At 33.0% G+C, this 15,017-nt stretch overlaps 1 protein-coding gene across 2 annotated transcripts; it reads right to left on the reverse strand.

Moving 5' to 3' along the window:
* Positions 1 to 395: 395 nt before the first annotated feature.
* LOC107802431 (MADS-box protein AGL24-like) lies at positions 396 to 12,794 on the reverse strand. Of its 2 annotated transcripts, XM_075232716.1 has the most exons (10): positions 12,481 to 12,794; positions 11,937 to 12,119; positions 8,646 to 8,724; positions 8,076 to 8,137; positions 7,400 to 7,499; positions 7,252 to 7,293; positions 6,895 to 6,936; positions 6,606 to 6,763; positions 826 to 882; positions 396 to 624 (listed from the first exon to the last, which is right to left on the reverse strand). In XM_075232716.1, exons 2-10 carry the CDS (start codon positions 12,116 to 12,118, stop codon positions 609 to 611), a joined length of 738 nt encoding a protein of 245 aa, XP_075088817.1. In that variant the 5' UTR covers position 12,119; positions 12,481 to 12,794; the 3' UTR covers positions 396 to 608. The 2 variants fall into 2 exon arrangements, with proteins under 2 accessions (XP_075088817.1, XP_075088816.1); XM_075232715.1 differs by lacking the exons at positions 396 to 624; positions 826 to 882 and adding an exon at positions 4,179 to 4,509.
* Positions 12,795 to 15,017: the final 2,223 nt, after the last annotated feature.

The following is a 15,017-nucleotide window of genomic DNA, read 5'->3' on the forward strand; positions in this document are numbered from 1 at the left end:
TTGATTGTAAATTCTTATGAATGAAACTCCAGCCCAAGACGTTGATTGCTAGACAAATTATTGCTTGAGATCTTTATTTGTTTCTCATCGTTATTATCTTAAAAGGCTTGAAAATATCCATACTAATTTTGATTTTTGATAAAGATAATCTGAGCTAGTTATGTTAACCTTCATAGTTAGAATTTAAACCACCAATTTACCTCAATTTTTCTATTTATATTCTTTCCCTTAATTACTTCTCGTTTCCTAGAAGGAAAATGGTGTACTAAATCTTTGACATGCACAAAAAGAAAGCTTTTAAGATTGGTTTTATATTTTTGCAGTTAATTATATTGAGGTGGGTGAACTAGTATTAAAAGCTCATTTTATAGTGGTCAGTTTAGATGCAAACGGAATTTAAAAGAACAAAATGAGACCATTAATTAGCAGTCTGCCCTTTCTTAAGTAGTCCACATATACATAATAATACACACTACAAGCAATGGCAATTCCAATATTATATATATATATATTTCAGAAAAGGCAAATCTATATGCCACTCGTTGCATGAAATGTCTGCATATCCGAAAATTTTGATAATCTCAACAAAACTCCCCGTTTGAGTTTCACTAGTTGAATGGTAGCCTGATAGAAAAGCATATATGGAAATCCAAAAATAACAGGGGAAAGTGTTAAAATACAACATGTTAAAAGAGGCAAGTAACTCAACACAACATATTTGGAAATCCAAAAATAATAAGGGAAAGAGTTAAAATACAACATGTTAATATATATATATAAGGTAAATCCTGAATAAATAAATAGATAAATAAGAGAGAAGCTTACCCTAACTTCAAAGATGTATCTGAGCAATCATCCTCAACAGGAGTACCATTGTTACAACTGCATGCAGACATTGGTGGAGAACAAGTAATCAAAATGCAGCTTATTGTCTCATGAATATACACAAACAATGTGGAAGATAATGTGAAGGAAAGAAGAAGCCTAAGCGTCTGATACCATGAAACAATATTATACTAGATGATGACAATATAATTACAATAAGGTATTTATAGTAATACATACAAAGGACCAATCTAGTATCCTTGAAGATAAGTGTAACAGATAACTACAAAAGAGACAAAAGATATATACAAAATATTATGTTTAACATATGTAACTACCATAATAAGTGGAACAAATAATTCGAATAACACAGAACTTGTCACGGAGAAGCATTAACCTTGGAGAGGGAAGAGGTTTGGTTAATAAATCAGCAAGTTGATCAGCCATATTTACATATTGAACTTGCAATGCACCCGTAGCAACCTTCTCGCGAACAAAATGAATATCGATTTCTATGTGCTTGGTACGAGCATGCTGAACTGGATTATGAGATAAATAAATGCTACTAATATTGTCACAGTAAATAGTAGCTGGTGATGAAAGAGAGACGTGAAGATCTCGAAGGAGAGAATGCAACCAGGTAATTTCAGCAGCAACATGAGCAACAGAGCAATATTCAGCCTCGGCACTTGAGCGAGAAACAACACTTTGCTTCTTAGAAGACCAAGAAATGAGGTTTGCTCCAAGAAAGAGACAATATGCGGAGGTAGAGCAACGCGTCGTAGGACAACCAGCCCAATCCAGATCATTGTAACAAGTAAGTTGATCCAGAGAACCACCACGAATGAACAAGCCATGAGATAGTGAGCCATTCAAATAACGCAATATGCGTTTAACAAATGTATAGTAAACTTCTAAAGGAGTGTGCATGAACTGGGACACTTGATTGACTGCAAATGCAATATCTGGACGAGTGAAAGTGAGATATTGAAGTCCACCTACAAGACTCCTATATAGAGTGGGATTAGAAAAAGGAGGAGAGTCAGATGTGTGCAACAGTGTTTTAGAGGAAAGGGGAGTAGAGACAGATTTTAAAAACAAAAGATTTGCACGACGAAGAAGATCTTGAATATACTTAGACTGACAGAGAAAATAACCACCATCACGAGGAGTGATAGAAACACCAAGAAAATAATTAATCAGTCCTAAATCATTCATAACAAATTCAGACTTAAGGGATTGAATTAAAAAACGAAGTAAAGAAGAAGAGGAAGCAGTGAGAAGAATGTCATCTACGTATAGAAGCAAAATAGTAATTTCTGTTTTAGATTTATAAACAAAAAGAGAACAGTCAGACATGCTATTTTTAAAACCAATTCGGAGCAAAAATGTGGCAAAACGATGGAACCATGCTCTAGGAGCTTGCTTTAAGCCATAAAGAGCTTTGTTCAGCCGACAAACATGATGAGGAAAGTTTGGGTGAACAAAACCAGTTGGCTGTTTCATATACACCAGTTCGTTAAGACTGTCATGCAAGAAGACATCCAGTTTATGAACTAGCCAACCTTTGGAGGCGGCTAGGGCAAGAACAGTACGAATTGTGACAGGTTTCACCACAGGACTAAACGTTTGATCATAGTCTAGTCCATATTGTTGAGAGTATCCTTGCGCCACCAAATGAGCTTTAAAGCGTTCAACTGAACCATCTGACGTTGTTTTACTTTATATACCCAACGACAACCAATAATATTAGCATTAGGAGGATGTAAAACTAACTGCCAAGTGTTGTTGTCCATGAGTGCATTATATTCTTCAGTCATTGCATTTCTCTAATTAGGATCCTTATTAGCTTCCTTGAATGAGGTAGGCTCGGATGGAATAGATATGACATGTCCGTTAGATGTATTGTGGGATAAGAGTGAGGGGAGAACTTGAGGCTTAAGGTTTCCAGTTTGAGAACGAGTAACCATATTATGAAGTCTAGAAGGAGTTGGAAATGTGTGAGGCGAGTGACTTAATGTAGGATAATTAATTAAAAAAGGAGCAGGATGAGATTGAATAGCTTGCGATCGAGTCTTTAGAAGAGTAAAAGAAGATAACAAAGGAGAAGATGGTGGAGAAATATTATGAGAAAATGTAGGGGAATAACCAACTGGAATCTCATGAAGATAAGGAGAAAGAATAGTCCCAAAATTATTTGAATTAGAAGTTACGAGTCTAGAAGATGTAGAAGCATGTAATTGCTGGACTCTAGGATTGATACGTGAGCACAAATAATCTCTACTTGGAGATAGACCTAGGAAGTTAAAGGTGATACTGAAACATTATTCAAGGGAGAGAAGCATGAAGTAGTTGGAGACAACCTAGAATCTAGCATGTTTGGAGTAGGAGAGGTATTCTCACATGAAGGTGTTGGAGATACACAAGAATTCAACAGCTTTTGGACTTGGAGATTATTATCATCTAATAATTGAGAATTCCTAGATGGAGAAATATTAGGAGAAGATAAAAGAGCTGTTACAGTACCAAACGGATGAGAAATATTAGGAGAAGTAGTTGGATTACGCAATAGATAAGTATCTCTAAGATTTAACATTGAAGGAGTCGAAATAGGCAATGCATAAGAGTTGAAGTCTGTTGGAGATTTAAATAAAGATTTTGAAACACAAGGAGGAGCGGGTGATTGTAGAAGAGAGGTACGGGAAGGACTCCTCATTAAAGCAGACATGCCTGGAAATATAAACTTTATTAGTTAATGGATTAAGACACCGAAATCCCTTATAATTTAACGGATAACCAAGAAAAACACAATGCTTAGATCGAGGACTTAATTTGTTACGTGAATAATCACTAAGATTAGGATAACATGAGCATCCAAATACACGTAGATGATCATAGGTAGCAGATTTTCCAAAAAGGATTTCATAGGGAGTCTTGAATTGAAGTTTGAGAGATGGAAGAATATTCAAGAGATGAACAGTAGTGTGGAGAGCTTCGACCCAAAATTTAGAAGGAAGAAAGGCCTGAAAAAGCAGAGTACGAATCATATTTGCAATAGTGCGATGCATCCGTTCAGCCTTGCCATTCTGCTAATGAGTATATGGGCATGATATGCGTAAAGATATCCCATTTTCATTAAGAAAGTCACGGAAAATATCAAGTTTAATATATTCTGCACCTCCATCACATTGCAAAGCTTTTATCTTTGTGGAAAATTGAGTTGAGACATAAGAATAGAATGATTTAAATTTTAAAAAAGCTTCAAACTTCCGTTTTAAAGGAAATACCCATGAGAATTTTGAAAAATCATCAAGAAAGAGAATATAATAACGAAAGCCTGTAAAAGATGGTACGGAAGAAGTCCATATATCACTATGTATCAAGTCAAATAGAGAAATAGTGAATGACTTAGAATCCATAAAAGGTAATTTATTTATTGTGCTTGCCAAGTTGACAAGCACTACATAAGAAATCTAATTGTTTAAAAGAAGTGCAAGAAACTTTATTATCTCTAACTAATCTAGCAATAATGGCAAAGTTTGGATGGCCCAGTCATTGATGCCAAAGATTCGAAGAGCGTTGCACTGCTGCAAAAGCTTGATAAACTGCACGATCCCTGGAAGACATGGAATAAAGAGGACCTTGGCTATTGCACCGTAGCAGAATTTGTTTCGTCTTGAAGTCCTTAACAGAGAAACCAAAACCATCAAACTCAATGGAGCAGTTATTATCTAAAGTAAATTTACGAACACTAAGCAAATTACTTGAGAGATCAGGAACAATAAGAACATTTTTAAGATAAAAGGTATTAGAAGGAGTAGAGATAGTACCATGACCAGTGTAGGAAATGGGAAGTTGAGTGTCATTGCCTACAACAACTCGATCGCTACCATTGTAAGGAAGAATTGAGGATACATTACCAGGATTAGGGGTCATATGAGAAGATGCCCCACTATCAACGAACCATTGTGCATCACCAGACATTCCACAAGAATGAGTTGAAGCTGATTGGAGGTCAGAAATAAATGCTTTGGAACTAAGAGAAGGACAATCACGAGCAGAATGATTATGCTGAAAACAAAGTTGACACTGAACAGGAACATGCATCGGGGAAGAAGGGAAAAAAGAATAAGGAGCAGGCCCGAGAATAGATGTAGAGCGAGAGTGAGGGTGAGGAGAGAAGTTTTCAGAAGGGAAAGAAAAATTCTTGTTAAACCCAGGATTGTTACGGCCTCTACCACGACCATTATTAGAGTTTCGACCTCCATAATGGTTCTTACCACGACCACGACCATGAGAAGTAGAATGTTGTTTTGCAACAAGAGCAGTAGCATAAGAGTCTGGATTTGAGATTGAGAAATTAGTTAATTGAGCCTCATGCAGAAAGAGCAAAGAACGTGTCTCCGGAAAAGAAGGAAGTTGTATTCTAGTAGAAATAGAAGTGCTAACAGACATATAATTAGGAGGAAGGCCAGATAAGATTTGAAGAACAAGATCAGTTTCAGATATTGGATTTCCAATGGAGTTTAGAGAATTTGCAATAGTTTTAAGACGGTGCACATAATCATTGATCGAAAGATTACCTTTCTTGAGATTGTGAAATTTAACTTTAAGTTGAAGAGTTCGAGAACTAACTTGATCATGAAACAAACGCTCAATTTCTAGCCAAGCTTCTCTAAAAGTAAGGGAGCGATTGGGACGAAGAATAGCTTGAAGAATTTCTTGAGAGATGGTTGCATGAATCCAAGATAAGACTATAGAATCAAGTTGAATCCAATATTGAAAGGCAGGATTGACAATAGAAGTACCATCTTCTTTGATAATGGTAGAGGATGGATAAGGAAAGCTTCCATCAATGAAGCCATAAACACCATGGCCCTTGAAAACTGGTAAAAAGAGTTCCCTCCATAACAAATAGTTGGTGAAGTCGAGTATCGTAGGTATTAAGTTTTTGATATTAGAGACTGAAACAGCAGTGTTGGGCGAGGGAGACAAAGAACAGTCAATAGAGACTGGTGACGAAGTTGTGGAAACTGATGAAGCAGAAAAAGACATGAATCTGATTAGGGAAGATAATGTGAAGGAAAGAAGAAGCCTAAGCGTCTGATACCATGAAACAATATTATACTAGATGATGACAATATAATTACAATAAGGTATTTATAGTAATACATACAAAGGACCAATCTAGTATCCTTGAAGATAAGTGTAACAGATAACTACAAAAGAGACAAAAGATATATACAAAATATTATGTTTAACATATGTAACTACCATAATAAGTGGAACAAATAATTCGATAAATAAGGCAGATAACAAGTTAAACTTTCACTGATAATGTACTTTCATTTATGTTGTCAGTATAAAAGGCAACTAGGTGTACGAAGTATCCCGCGTTCAAGTAGGTCCGGGAAAAAGCCACACTTTAATTAAGTGGAAATAATATAGGCAGCCTATCTCTCATTTCATGGTTCGAATCGGTATCCTATAGGTCACAGGGAGAAAACCTTATGCTCCAAGGTTCCCCTTTTTATGCCGCCATTAGGATATACAAGTTAACTCCTTGCTCCAAGGAAGCTTTAGCGTTAGTGGTAAAGTTGCTGTCACGTGACCAGGAGGTCACGGATTCGAGCCGTGAAAACATCCTCTTGTAGAAATGTAGGATAAGGGACCCTTGTGATTCGGCCCTTTCCCGGACCCCGTGCATAGCAGGAGCTTAATGCACCAGGATATCCTTTCGCCCTTTCTATAATTAAAGAGTATATATAAACAAATCTTACCCTAACTTCAAAAATGCATTTGAGCAATCATCCTCAGGAGGAGGACCACTAGTAGAGACATTGGTAGTAATAGACTGATCAGAAGACTGGCCTTCTTCCATTACCATGCAATCCAAGTCTGTGAGTAAAGGCAACTCTCCTTCATTCATCATTGCCATCTAAGTAAGAAGCACATTCACAAATTCAATTTGTAGCATTAGAAGATGATCACTCAATTTAATTAACCCCTGTCAAATAATTAAATAATTGTATACAGAAAAAAAAAAAGGTTATTCCCAGGTGATTTTACTTTCTGTTTCAGTTGCTTGTTTTCTTCCATTAGCACAGCACCCTGCATATATGATTTGCATGATTCAGGGGTCACAAAAGGGGGAAAATATATCAAACAAAGAGAATGGGATTAATTGACTTATATACGCTACAATATAACTTTTTTTTATAGTACAATCAGTGTATTTTAACTTGTTTAGTAGGTTACCTATCTTATTTTTTCAGATATAAATCCTACTTATTATGGACAGGTTATATGTATTTATCGTCTAGATGATATGATAATGTAAAATTTCTTTTTTTTCACTCTCATTATATTGATATTTTAGCCCCTAAGACAAAATATGGGTTTAAGCTATTAAAGTTTTCTACTAACCTTTCTTTGAAGTTTGGTAATTTCACCCATAATTTTTGTACCCTGAGATGAAAAAGAGTTTGTGTATATTAGAAGTTATTTTAATTAGCATAACATCATATATTTACTAGTTTTTAACATAATAAAATGCAATATCAAGAAAAAAAACCTTGATCTCAAGCACACGTGTGAGTCCAGTTTCAAGTCTTTTCTCAATTTGTTGCAATTTTTCTAAGCTCAATCCTTCAAGTTCCTCACCTTTCATCTGCCTGATATATAACAAATAGTACATCAATATCCAGATATAGCAAGGTATGCTTTAATGAGAATGAAATAGAAATGAGATATTATTTGGGGGAAAAAACTAGAGCAAATTAAATAAGATATATACACGAGATTTTGTGAAGGGTGTGCAACATTTAATGTTATACACACACATACACACACTTCTATCGAGGTACAATTTACATATGAAACATGAATTACTATCTAATCCTTTATTTCTTTCAAAGTTCTCATATATTCTTTTGAGATATTCATAAGAGTACTAAAATGTAGATCTTCCAATTCAAGTCTTCTATTTCTCTCTCTCTATATATAACGATATAATTGTTTTCACCGAAGGGTAGCTCTAAGCGACAATTTCAAAGCAATGGCAAGAAATGTCAGTTACATTTTTTTTTTTTTTTTTTAATATATCTAGGCTTTCATGAATAGGGTTATCAATACTTGCGATAGTGAAAGTTAAGGCGCGCCAATTATTAATATGCACAGAGTTATAAATTATTATAACAAAGTGCCAAAAGGAGTGGTGGAGGAAAACAAAGAATTGTTGAAGGCTATACCTCAGCTCACGATTTTTGTCAGCTAACTCCTTGATTAAATTCGTGTTGAGGCTATTTTCTAGCTACAATATGATAAGCAACAAAAAGAGTTAGTAAAACATACATTTCTTTTGCCCCTAAAGAAACATAAACCTTAGTCTAAGCATTGTCATAACCCTAATTAGTTGATCATTATATAAAATATTAAGGATTGATTCAGGAGCAAAAGAAATTCAGTATGTTTAAATGGTCGATAAAGCACCGATAGCCTCATCTAGTTACTGATACAATATCAAATCTACTATTTTCTTATTTCCAGTTTACGTGACAATATTTTATTATTTGTATGTTTCAGAAAGAATGACACACTTATATCTTTAGAAATAATTTAATTTTATATTTTTTATTACCCTTGATGAGAAAAGTTTAAATCCGGGTGAATCTGATGACATGTATAAGACTACAAGTTTTAAAAAACTATCGTTTTTTCTTAAACTCAAAATCAAATTAGTGTCACATAATTAATTAAAACAGAGTCCATAAGATATTAAATGAAGATGCACCTATTAAAAGTAAAAGTATGACGAATACCTGTAAGTCAAGGGAAGGTTGATCGTCTTTCTCAAGGCTAGTTAAGTGCAACTTATATTTTCCAAGGATATCCTCCATGCTGCATTCATGAACAAGGTGATTAATTATTGGGTTAATTCAAGTGTTTATCCATTTTTTTTACATATATATTATTCCGTCCAGCAAAAATCAATCAATCAACTATGTCTCAAAACTATGGGTGTGTTTGGTATAACGGAAAATGTTTTCTTGGAAAACAAGTAGTAATCTTATTCATTTTCCGGTGTTTGGTACGCAAATTAAGAAAAATGACTTCTCAAGAGTATTCATAAATAATTTAGATATAATAAGCATGAAGCCATAAACTTTTAAACTAACAACCTTCCGAACCCACAAATTTCATAAACTTTCGAACCGTTAAACTTTTAAAACCGCGGAATTTCGAACCTGTAAACTTTATAATTTCTAAACTCATAAACTTCCAAACACATAAACTTCCGAACTCATACTTTTGGAACTTGTAAAATTTTGAACATTTAAATCGATAAATAAAAAAATTAAAATTGAAAAATATATTAAAAAATATTTTTTCGGGGGGAGGGGCAGGGGGGTGCAGTAAAACGGAAAAAACCAGAAATTTAAATTACAAAAAAAAAATTTGTGCGGGGTAGGGCATGTTGGGAGGGTGGTGTAGAAAAACAAAAAAACAGAAATTTTAAATTGCAAAAAAAAAAAAAAATTAAGGTAAAAAAATAATTGTTTTTGCGGTGGGGGGTGGGATGGGGTGGAGGGGTAGTAGGGTGGTTGGCAACAGAAAAACTGAAATTTAAAAAAAAAAGGCCTTTTTTGGAGAGGGGGTGAGGTGGGTTGGTGAGGGTGGGAAGGTTGAGAAGGAGTTTTGGAAAATGTTTTCCCTTTTCTTGATAAGGAAAATATTTTCCTCCAATTGGAGGAATGAGTTCATAAAGAAAATGTTTTCCAAAATATTTAAGCCAACCAAACATGGAAAAGTTGGAAAACATTTTCCGAAAAATATTTTCCTTCGTACCAAACACATCCTATATGATTAGTTGGAGAGCTCATATATGAGTGCTCTATATTTCGTTTCTTTTTAGTCAAGTCTATCTCATTTCAACACTATGTAATTTGCCTTAAAAAACAAGCTTTTGGTTCTCTAATTTGAACAACCAAATTATTAATAACTGAAACTCAAGTTTTCCCCTTGTTGTAATACATAGAACAAAACTTTTCCCAGTATATATACAGATAACTCTCTAATACTCTTGGCGAATATATCTTTTGTTGGAATGACAATTGACAAGGGTCTACCTTAATTTGGAGAACATATCTCTCTCAATTTATAAAGCAGCAACAACAACAATAATATACCCCGTGTAATCTCATAAAATACGGTTAAGGAAGGTATATAGAATGCATGCATACCTTACCCCGACCTTTGTGAAGGTAGAGAACTGTTTCAGACAGAACTCTGGCTCAAAAAAAATTTACAAAAGGCAAACACAACAAGTAGTAATAACAGCCAGATAAATGAATAAGGTGATAGATAGTCAAAACGAAGAAAACAACTTATAGCAAAAGAAATCTGGAAATAGGAAGCTACTAAGATATGAGATTAATATTAATGCTACCGGCATGCAAAGAAGACATGCATGCCTAACTACCGATAGGAAGCTACGAATTTAACTTAAGAAAAAACAACTAGTCAATAAAGTTCCATTCATATTCTGAATTATAAAGTAGTGCTAAAATTAGCTCAATTTTGTACGCTTCTCCTAACGACGTTAGATTACTATTAATGTTTTTGTTCTTTCCGTGAGGTGCATGGGGGCATAAAGAGAAAGTTAATTTTGCCCACAAATGGAGTGAAAATACTTAGCACTTAATAAATAATAACCAAAATTCATTGACATTATTTTGTGGATTGTGATCTTCCCTTTATGATTTTAATCATGAAATTTAAATTCCAAAATATACTAGCGTCTGTATGTAGAAATTAAGATTATACCAGTTCAATATTTGCTAGCTGGATATATAGGACTATACAATGTAGCATGGTAAAAACTAAAAAAGAAACATTAAAAGGCTGACCTCAAATAAATGCTCAAGTTCACCTAGCAAGCAAAAGAGGTCGAATTACAACCAAAGTAACAATTTAAAATTAGCAACCAATTAGTGGAATTATTACGTGGTTTAGTATATTACTATGCATGCATTAGTAAAGAATCCACTAATTGCTTTTGATATTACTTCTATATCTTAAAGTACGTTAACTTCAATTGATATTATAACTTTGCCATTATATACTTCAATAAGGGCACGTTCTGAAATACAGTTGTTTAAAACATTAATTCGACTTAATCACAAAGTTAATTTAAACAAATACTCCACACCATGACTCATTTTCGTTTGTGCAAAATAAAAATGAAAAAAATTGTAGGACTAATAATCACATGAATTGTATTCACGTGGAGCATTCTAAAGCATTAATATAATATAATTAGCTCCTAATAGGAAAATAAGCAATGATTGTATAATGAGACCCTTTTTAGTCTGCCCCTCCCATTTTCCAAAAGACGTAAGTATATTTGTACTACTAATAGAGCTATATATCTTGTCCATCTTAGCCAATAAACTGACTGATGTATGGAAAGATTTGACTAAAGAAGGACAACTGACACGAATTTATTATATATATACATTGGATGTCGGAGGGATATCAATTATAACCTAGATTATAAAATAACAGTATATATGTGTTGAAAGTTAAGGAGAAAGACAAAATAATTAACATACGTACTAATTAACAGTGATATACAAAAAGTAAGTTTGATAAGTATACGTGGGTGGATAAAGTATGTAATCGGTTGTCTGAAATTAGCGAAATTTGCACAAGCTGGCCGGGAAGTCTATGATCGCTAGATGACTATCCATTCTTTCCGATTAGCTAAAAGTGGAGCAAAAATAACAATCTACATATATTGGTCAAGACAAAATATTTCCTAGGGCTTCTACAATTAATATAATTGACGATTCTTTACGAGGTAATTTTCTTGTTGGAATAAAATCTCATAAAATTACAGTTGTCTTTGCCTGTAGTAATACCCCTTTGCTTCCTCTTGTCACAAGAAACCAGACATATCTTTAATTTTTTCATCATCACATATTTTCTGTTAATATATATGTTCTTGATCGAGTTAAGAAAAGTATTATATATTCTGTTAAAAAAAGAAAGTGGTAATATATATATATATATATATATATATATATATATATATATATACATATACATACCTGGAGCTAGCATACTCAAAGAGTTTGCCAGTAGCAGAGAAAATGATGAGTGCAACATCAGCATCACAAAGTACAGAAAGCTCAGCAGCTTTCTTGAATAGCCCTCTTCTCCTCTTTGAAAATGTCACTTGCCTTGCTGTTATATTGTCAATCTTCTTTATCTTGATCTTCTCTCTTGCCATTCTAATTAAATTCACACTACTTAGTTTTCAGTGCAATCACAAGAATAAAAAAAAAAACATAATTTCACACAGTATAGATGATATATACTCCGTAGTTATCTACATCACAAAAATCGACACTATTTTCACATACTCATGATACGAAGTTAGGGTAATATACAAAAGAGAGAGAGAGAAATCTGGATTCAAGAGATGCTAGGTATTTGTGAATTTAGAACAGTGATGTGATACTGAGTAAAATTAAAGAAACCCTAAAAGAGGGAAAGAGTAAAAAAAAAAAAAGAGAGAGAAACCCCAGTTCAGATCCAGTTAGAAAACCTATAAAAATGCACCAATTATTGGGTATGAACGTGCTAGAGTACCTCTCAAGTTACAAATCGATATACTATATGCTTTGGATTGGCGAATCAGCACTGTTCACTTCTTCTTGGAACTGAAAAAACAAAAGAAAATTTTGATGTTTTCAAGAGAGAGATGCTCCTTGTTTCATTTCTTTTTCCTTCCTTCTTCTTCTTACTTAGCTTTGTTGAAGATATTATTCGTTTATATCAGAAAGCTCCACCAATTAAAACTCAGAGAGGCTGAAAAAAGAAATTAAAACCTAGAGAGAGAGAGAAGGTGGGTAGATGCTATGTATGGTAACTTTACAGCTAGTTACATCCAAAAATGTGGTTCAGGAATAGTAAAGTCCACATTTACCTCTTATAGCAAAATGGAACATATACAGTATCACTGTCCTTTACTATTGAAGTCATATATATCCATATCCATATCCACAGGAAGACAGTAAAAAGAGCATAAAATATCTTGTATTTACGAAAGGTCCGAAAAGGCCGCATCCCAATGGATATGATGTAGACAGCCTACTCTAATCAGTGATTGATTTCACGGTTCGGGCCCGTGACTTACAAGTCAAAACCGTTGTTCCAAGGCTCACCTTCATAGACAAATAGTGTTATTTAATACCATATATTTTAGGATATTAATCAATTAAACCTATAATTACCTTTTAAATAACCTAAAGGTATAAATATATTTCTCATTAATTATCAGTGCAGAGATTTTAAATTCTATCCTTTAACCTTAAATTTGCCTGATCATACGCTATATTTTAAGAAAAAATAGTAATAATATGAAATAACATGCACGAGCAAAAAGCCGCTTTATGTGTCTGTTCCATCGTGGACATGTAAATTCGAACTTGGCATAATTATAAAACTACAAAATAAATTAGGAAAGAAAAAAAAAACAAAAAGAGTAAAAGAACGAGGCATAAAAGAAGGAAGAAAAAAAATAAAAAGAAGAGCTACACAGTCAACATTACTGGTACAGTGCCACACAAAAATTTTGGTATAAGTTTCAAGTTTCAACTGCGTAAAATTTTACTTTCCCTCCAATTAAGTAGGCATTTGGACGTAAAAATTACTATAATTTCAGAAAAAGTAGTTTTTGGAATTAAGTTGAAAGATTATATTTGGACACGTATGTCACTTAAAAAAGTATTGCACTTTTGTGAGTGGAGAAATTTTTTTCCAAAAACTTACAATTTTTCATGGACAAACACATTTTTGAAAAAAAAAAACGTCCAAAAAAAAAGGAAAAAAATTTCCTGGACAAACGGGTCCTAATAATTGATCGGTAGCGCATGTTGTCTAAAGATATACAGGAAAAAAACATATACAGGATTTTAATTTTATAAATTTAGGACTCTAATTTCAATTATTAAATTCATCACTTTGTTTTAGTTTTGAGTTCACAGTTCAACATTTTTTGCAATTTAACTGTTTTTTTTATAAAGAGAAATTTTGTGGGTTCAAATGTACCCAACATCTATACTACTAGATCCTGGAAAAAAAATAGAGTATTAACTAAAAGCTTTTAAAACTTTGAATACGCTAGATTACTTAAAGCATGAAAATAAAAATAGTATTTCGTTAAACACATTTTTCAGACTCTTTGCATGTTTAATGATATCTATTTGTCAGAAAAATAAACGTTTTGTTAGCCCCTCCCAAATGTACTTAATTAAGCGGGATTATTCATATCTAAGCTATATTTGCAATGTTCAATAATTATCTTAAGAGTGGATACATTGAGTGAGTCCGAAACCTAAATAATGACTTTTGGGACTCAAAATAAATTTATACAATTTTAAAAAAAAAATTACTTTTCTACCTAAAACGCAGTATTATACTGCACTTTACTTTAACGGAAATTTAGCCGTTAAAATAAAGCTCATTATTATACTGCATTTTAGTTCTCGTTTTACTTCTCTTTTGCACTTCGCCATTAGAGTCATCCCAGCAGTTTTCACTATTTTCAAGAAGAAAAGGAATACGATATTTTTTGCCTATAAATCAGCTGACCCGAGTGGCTTTCATTTATTAAGTTATATAAAAATCAAAATATTATGGGTAGGGGTGTTCATAAAAATCCGACAATTCGAACCAAATCGAAAATCAAACCAAACCGACCAAAAAAACCGATACTTTTTGGTTTGATTTGGATTTAGTTTTGAAATTTAAAAATCGAACAAATTTGGTTTGGTTTTGGTTTTAATTAAAAAAACCCGAATCAAACCGAATATATGAGTAATTATTTTAACTTTATTATTACATCTATATATATATATATATACTTTTATACAAAGTTTTAAAAATGTTATAGTAAATATTAATCGTTTGTACTTTTAGTACAATTCTTTACCTTTATATTTTAGTTTAATTGGTAGTTTTTTTTTTGTTAAGTGTAAGAATTTATTTCATGTTAAAAATAATATATTTTTAATTGAGTCCTTAAATTATTCATTATTATTTGATTCAATTATCATCAATATATCTTAGTAAATAATAGATTTCCCAAAGGCCAGTTGATTTGATAGTGTTATCTTGATAAATTA

This window comes from Nicotiana tabacum, chromosome 16, assembly GCF_000715075.1.
Source record: "Nicotiana tabacum cultivar K326 chromosome 16, ASM71507v2, whole genome shotgun sequence".
In the NCBI taxonomy this organism is placed as follows: domain Eukaryota; kingdom Viridiplantae; phylum Streptophyta; class Magnoliopsida; order Solanales; family Solanaceae; genus Nicotiana; species Nicotiana tabacum.

Bases quoted from the DNA above. Each gene is read 5' to 3' on its own strand.
- LOC107802431 (XM_075232715.1), bottom strand. From the start codon at position 12,118: ATGGCAAGAGAGAAGATCAAGATAAAGAAGATTGACAATATAACAGCA. The intron at 8,725-11,936 runs GTATGTATATGT...TCATGAATGCAG, and splicing joins TTTGAGTATGCTAGCTCCAG to CATGGAGGATATCCTTGGAA. The intron at 8,138-8,645 runs GTATTCGTCATA...ATCATATTGTAG, and splicing joins AACCTTCCCTTGACTTACAG to CTAGAAAATAGCCTCAACAC.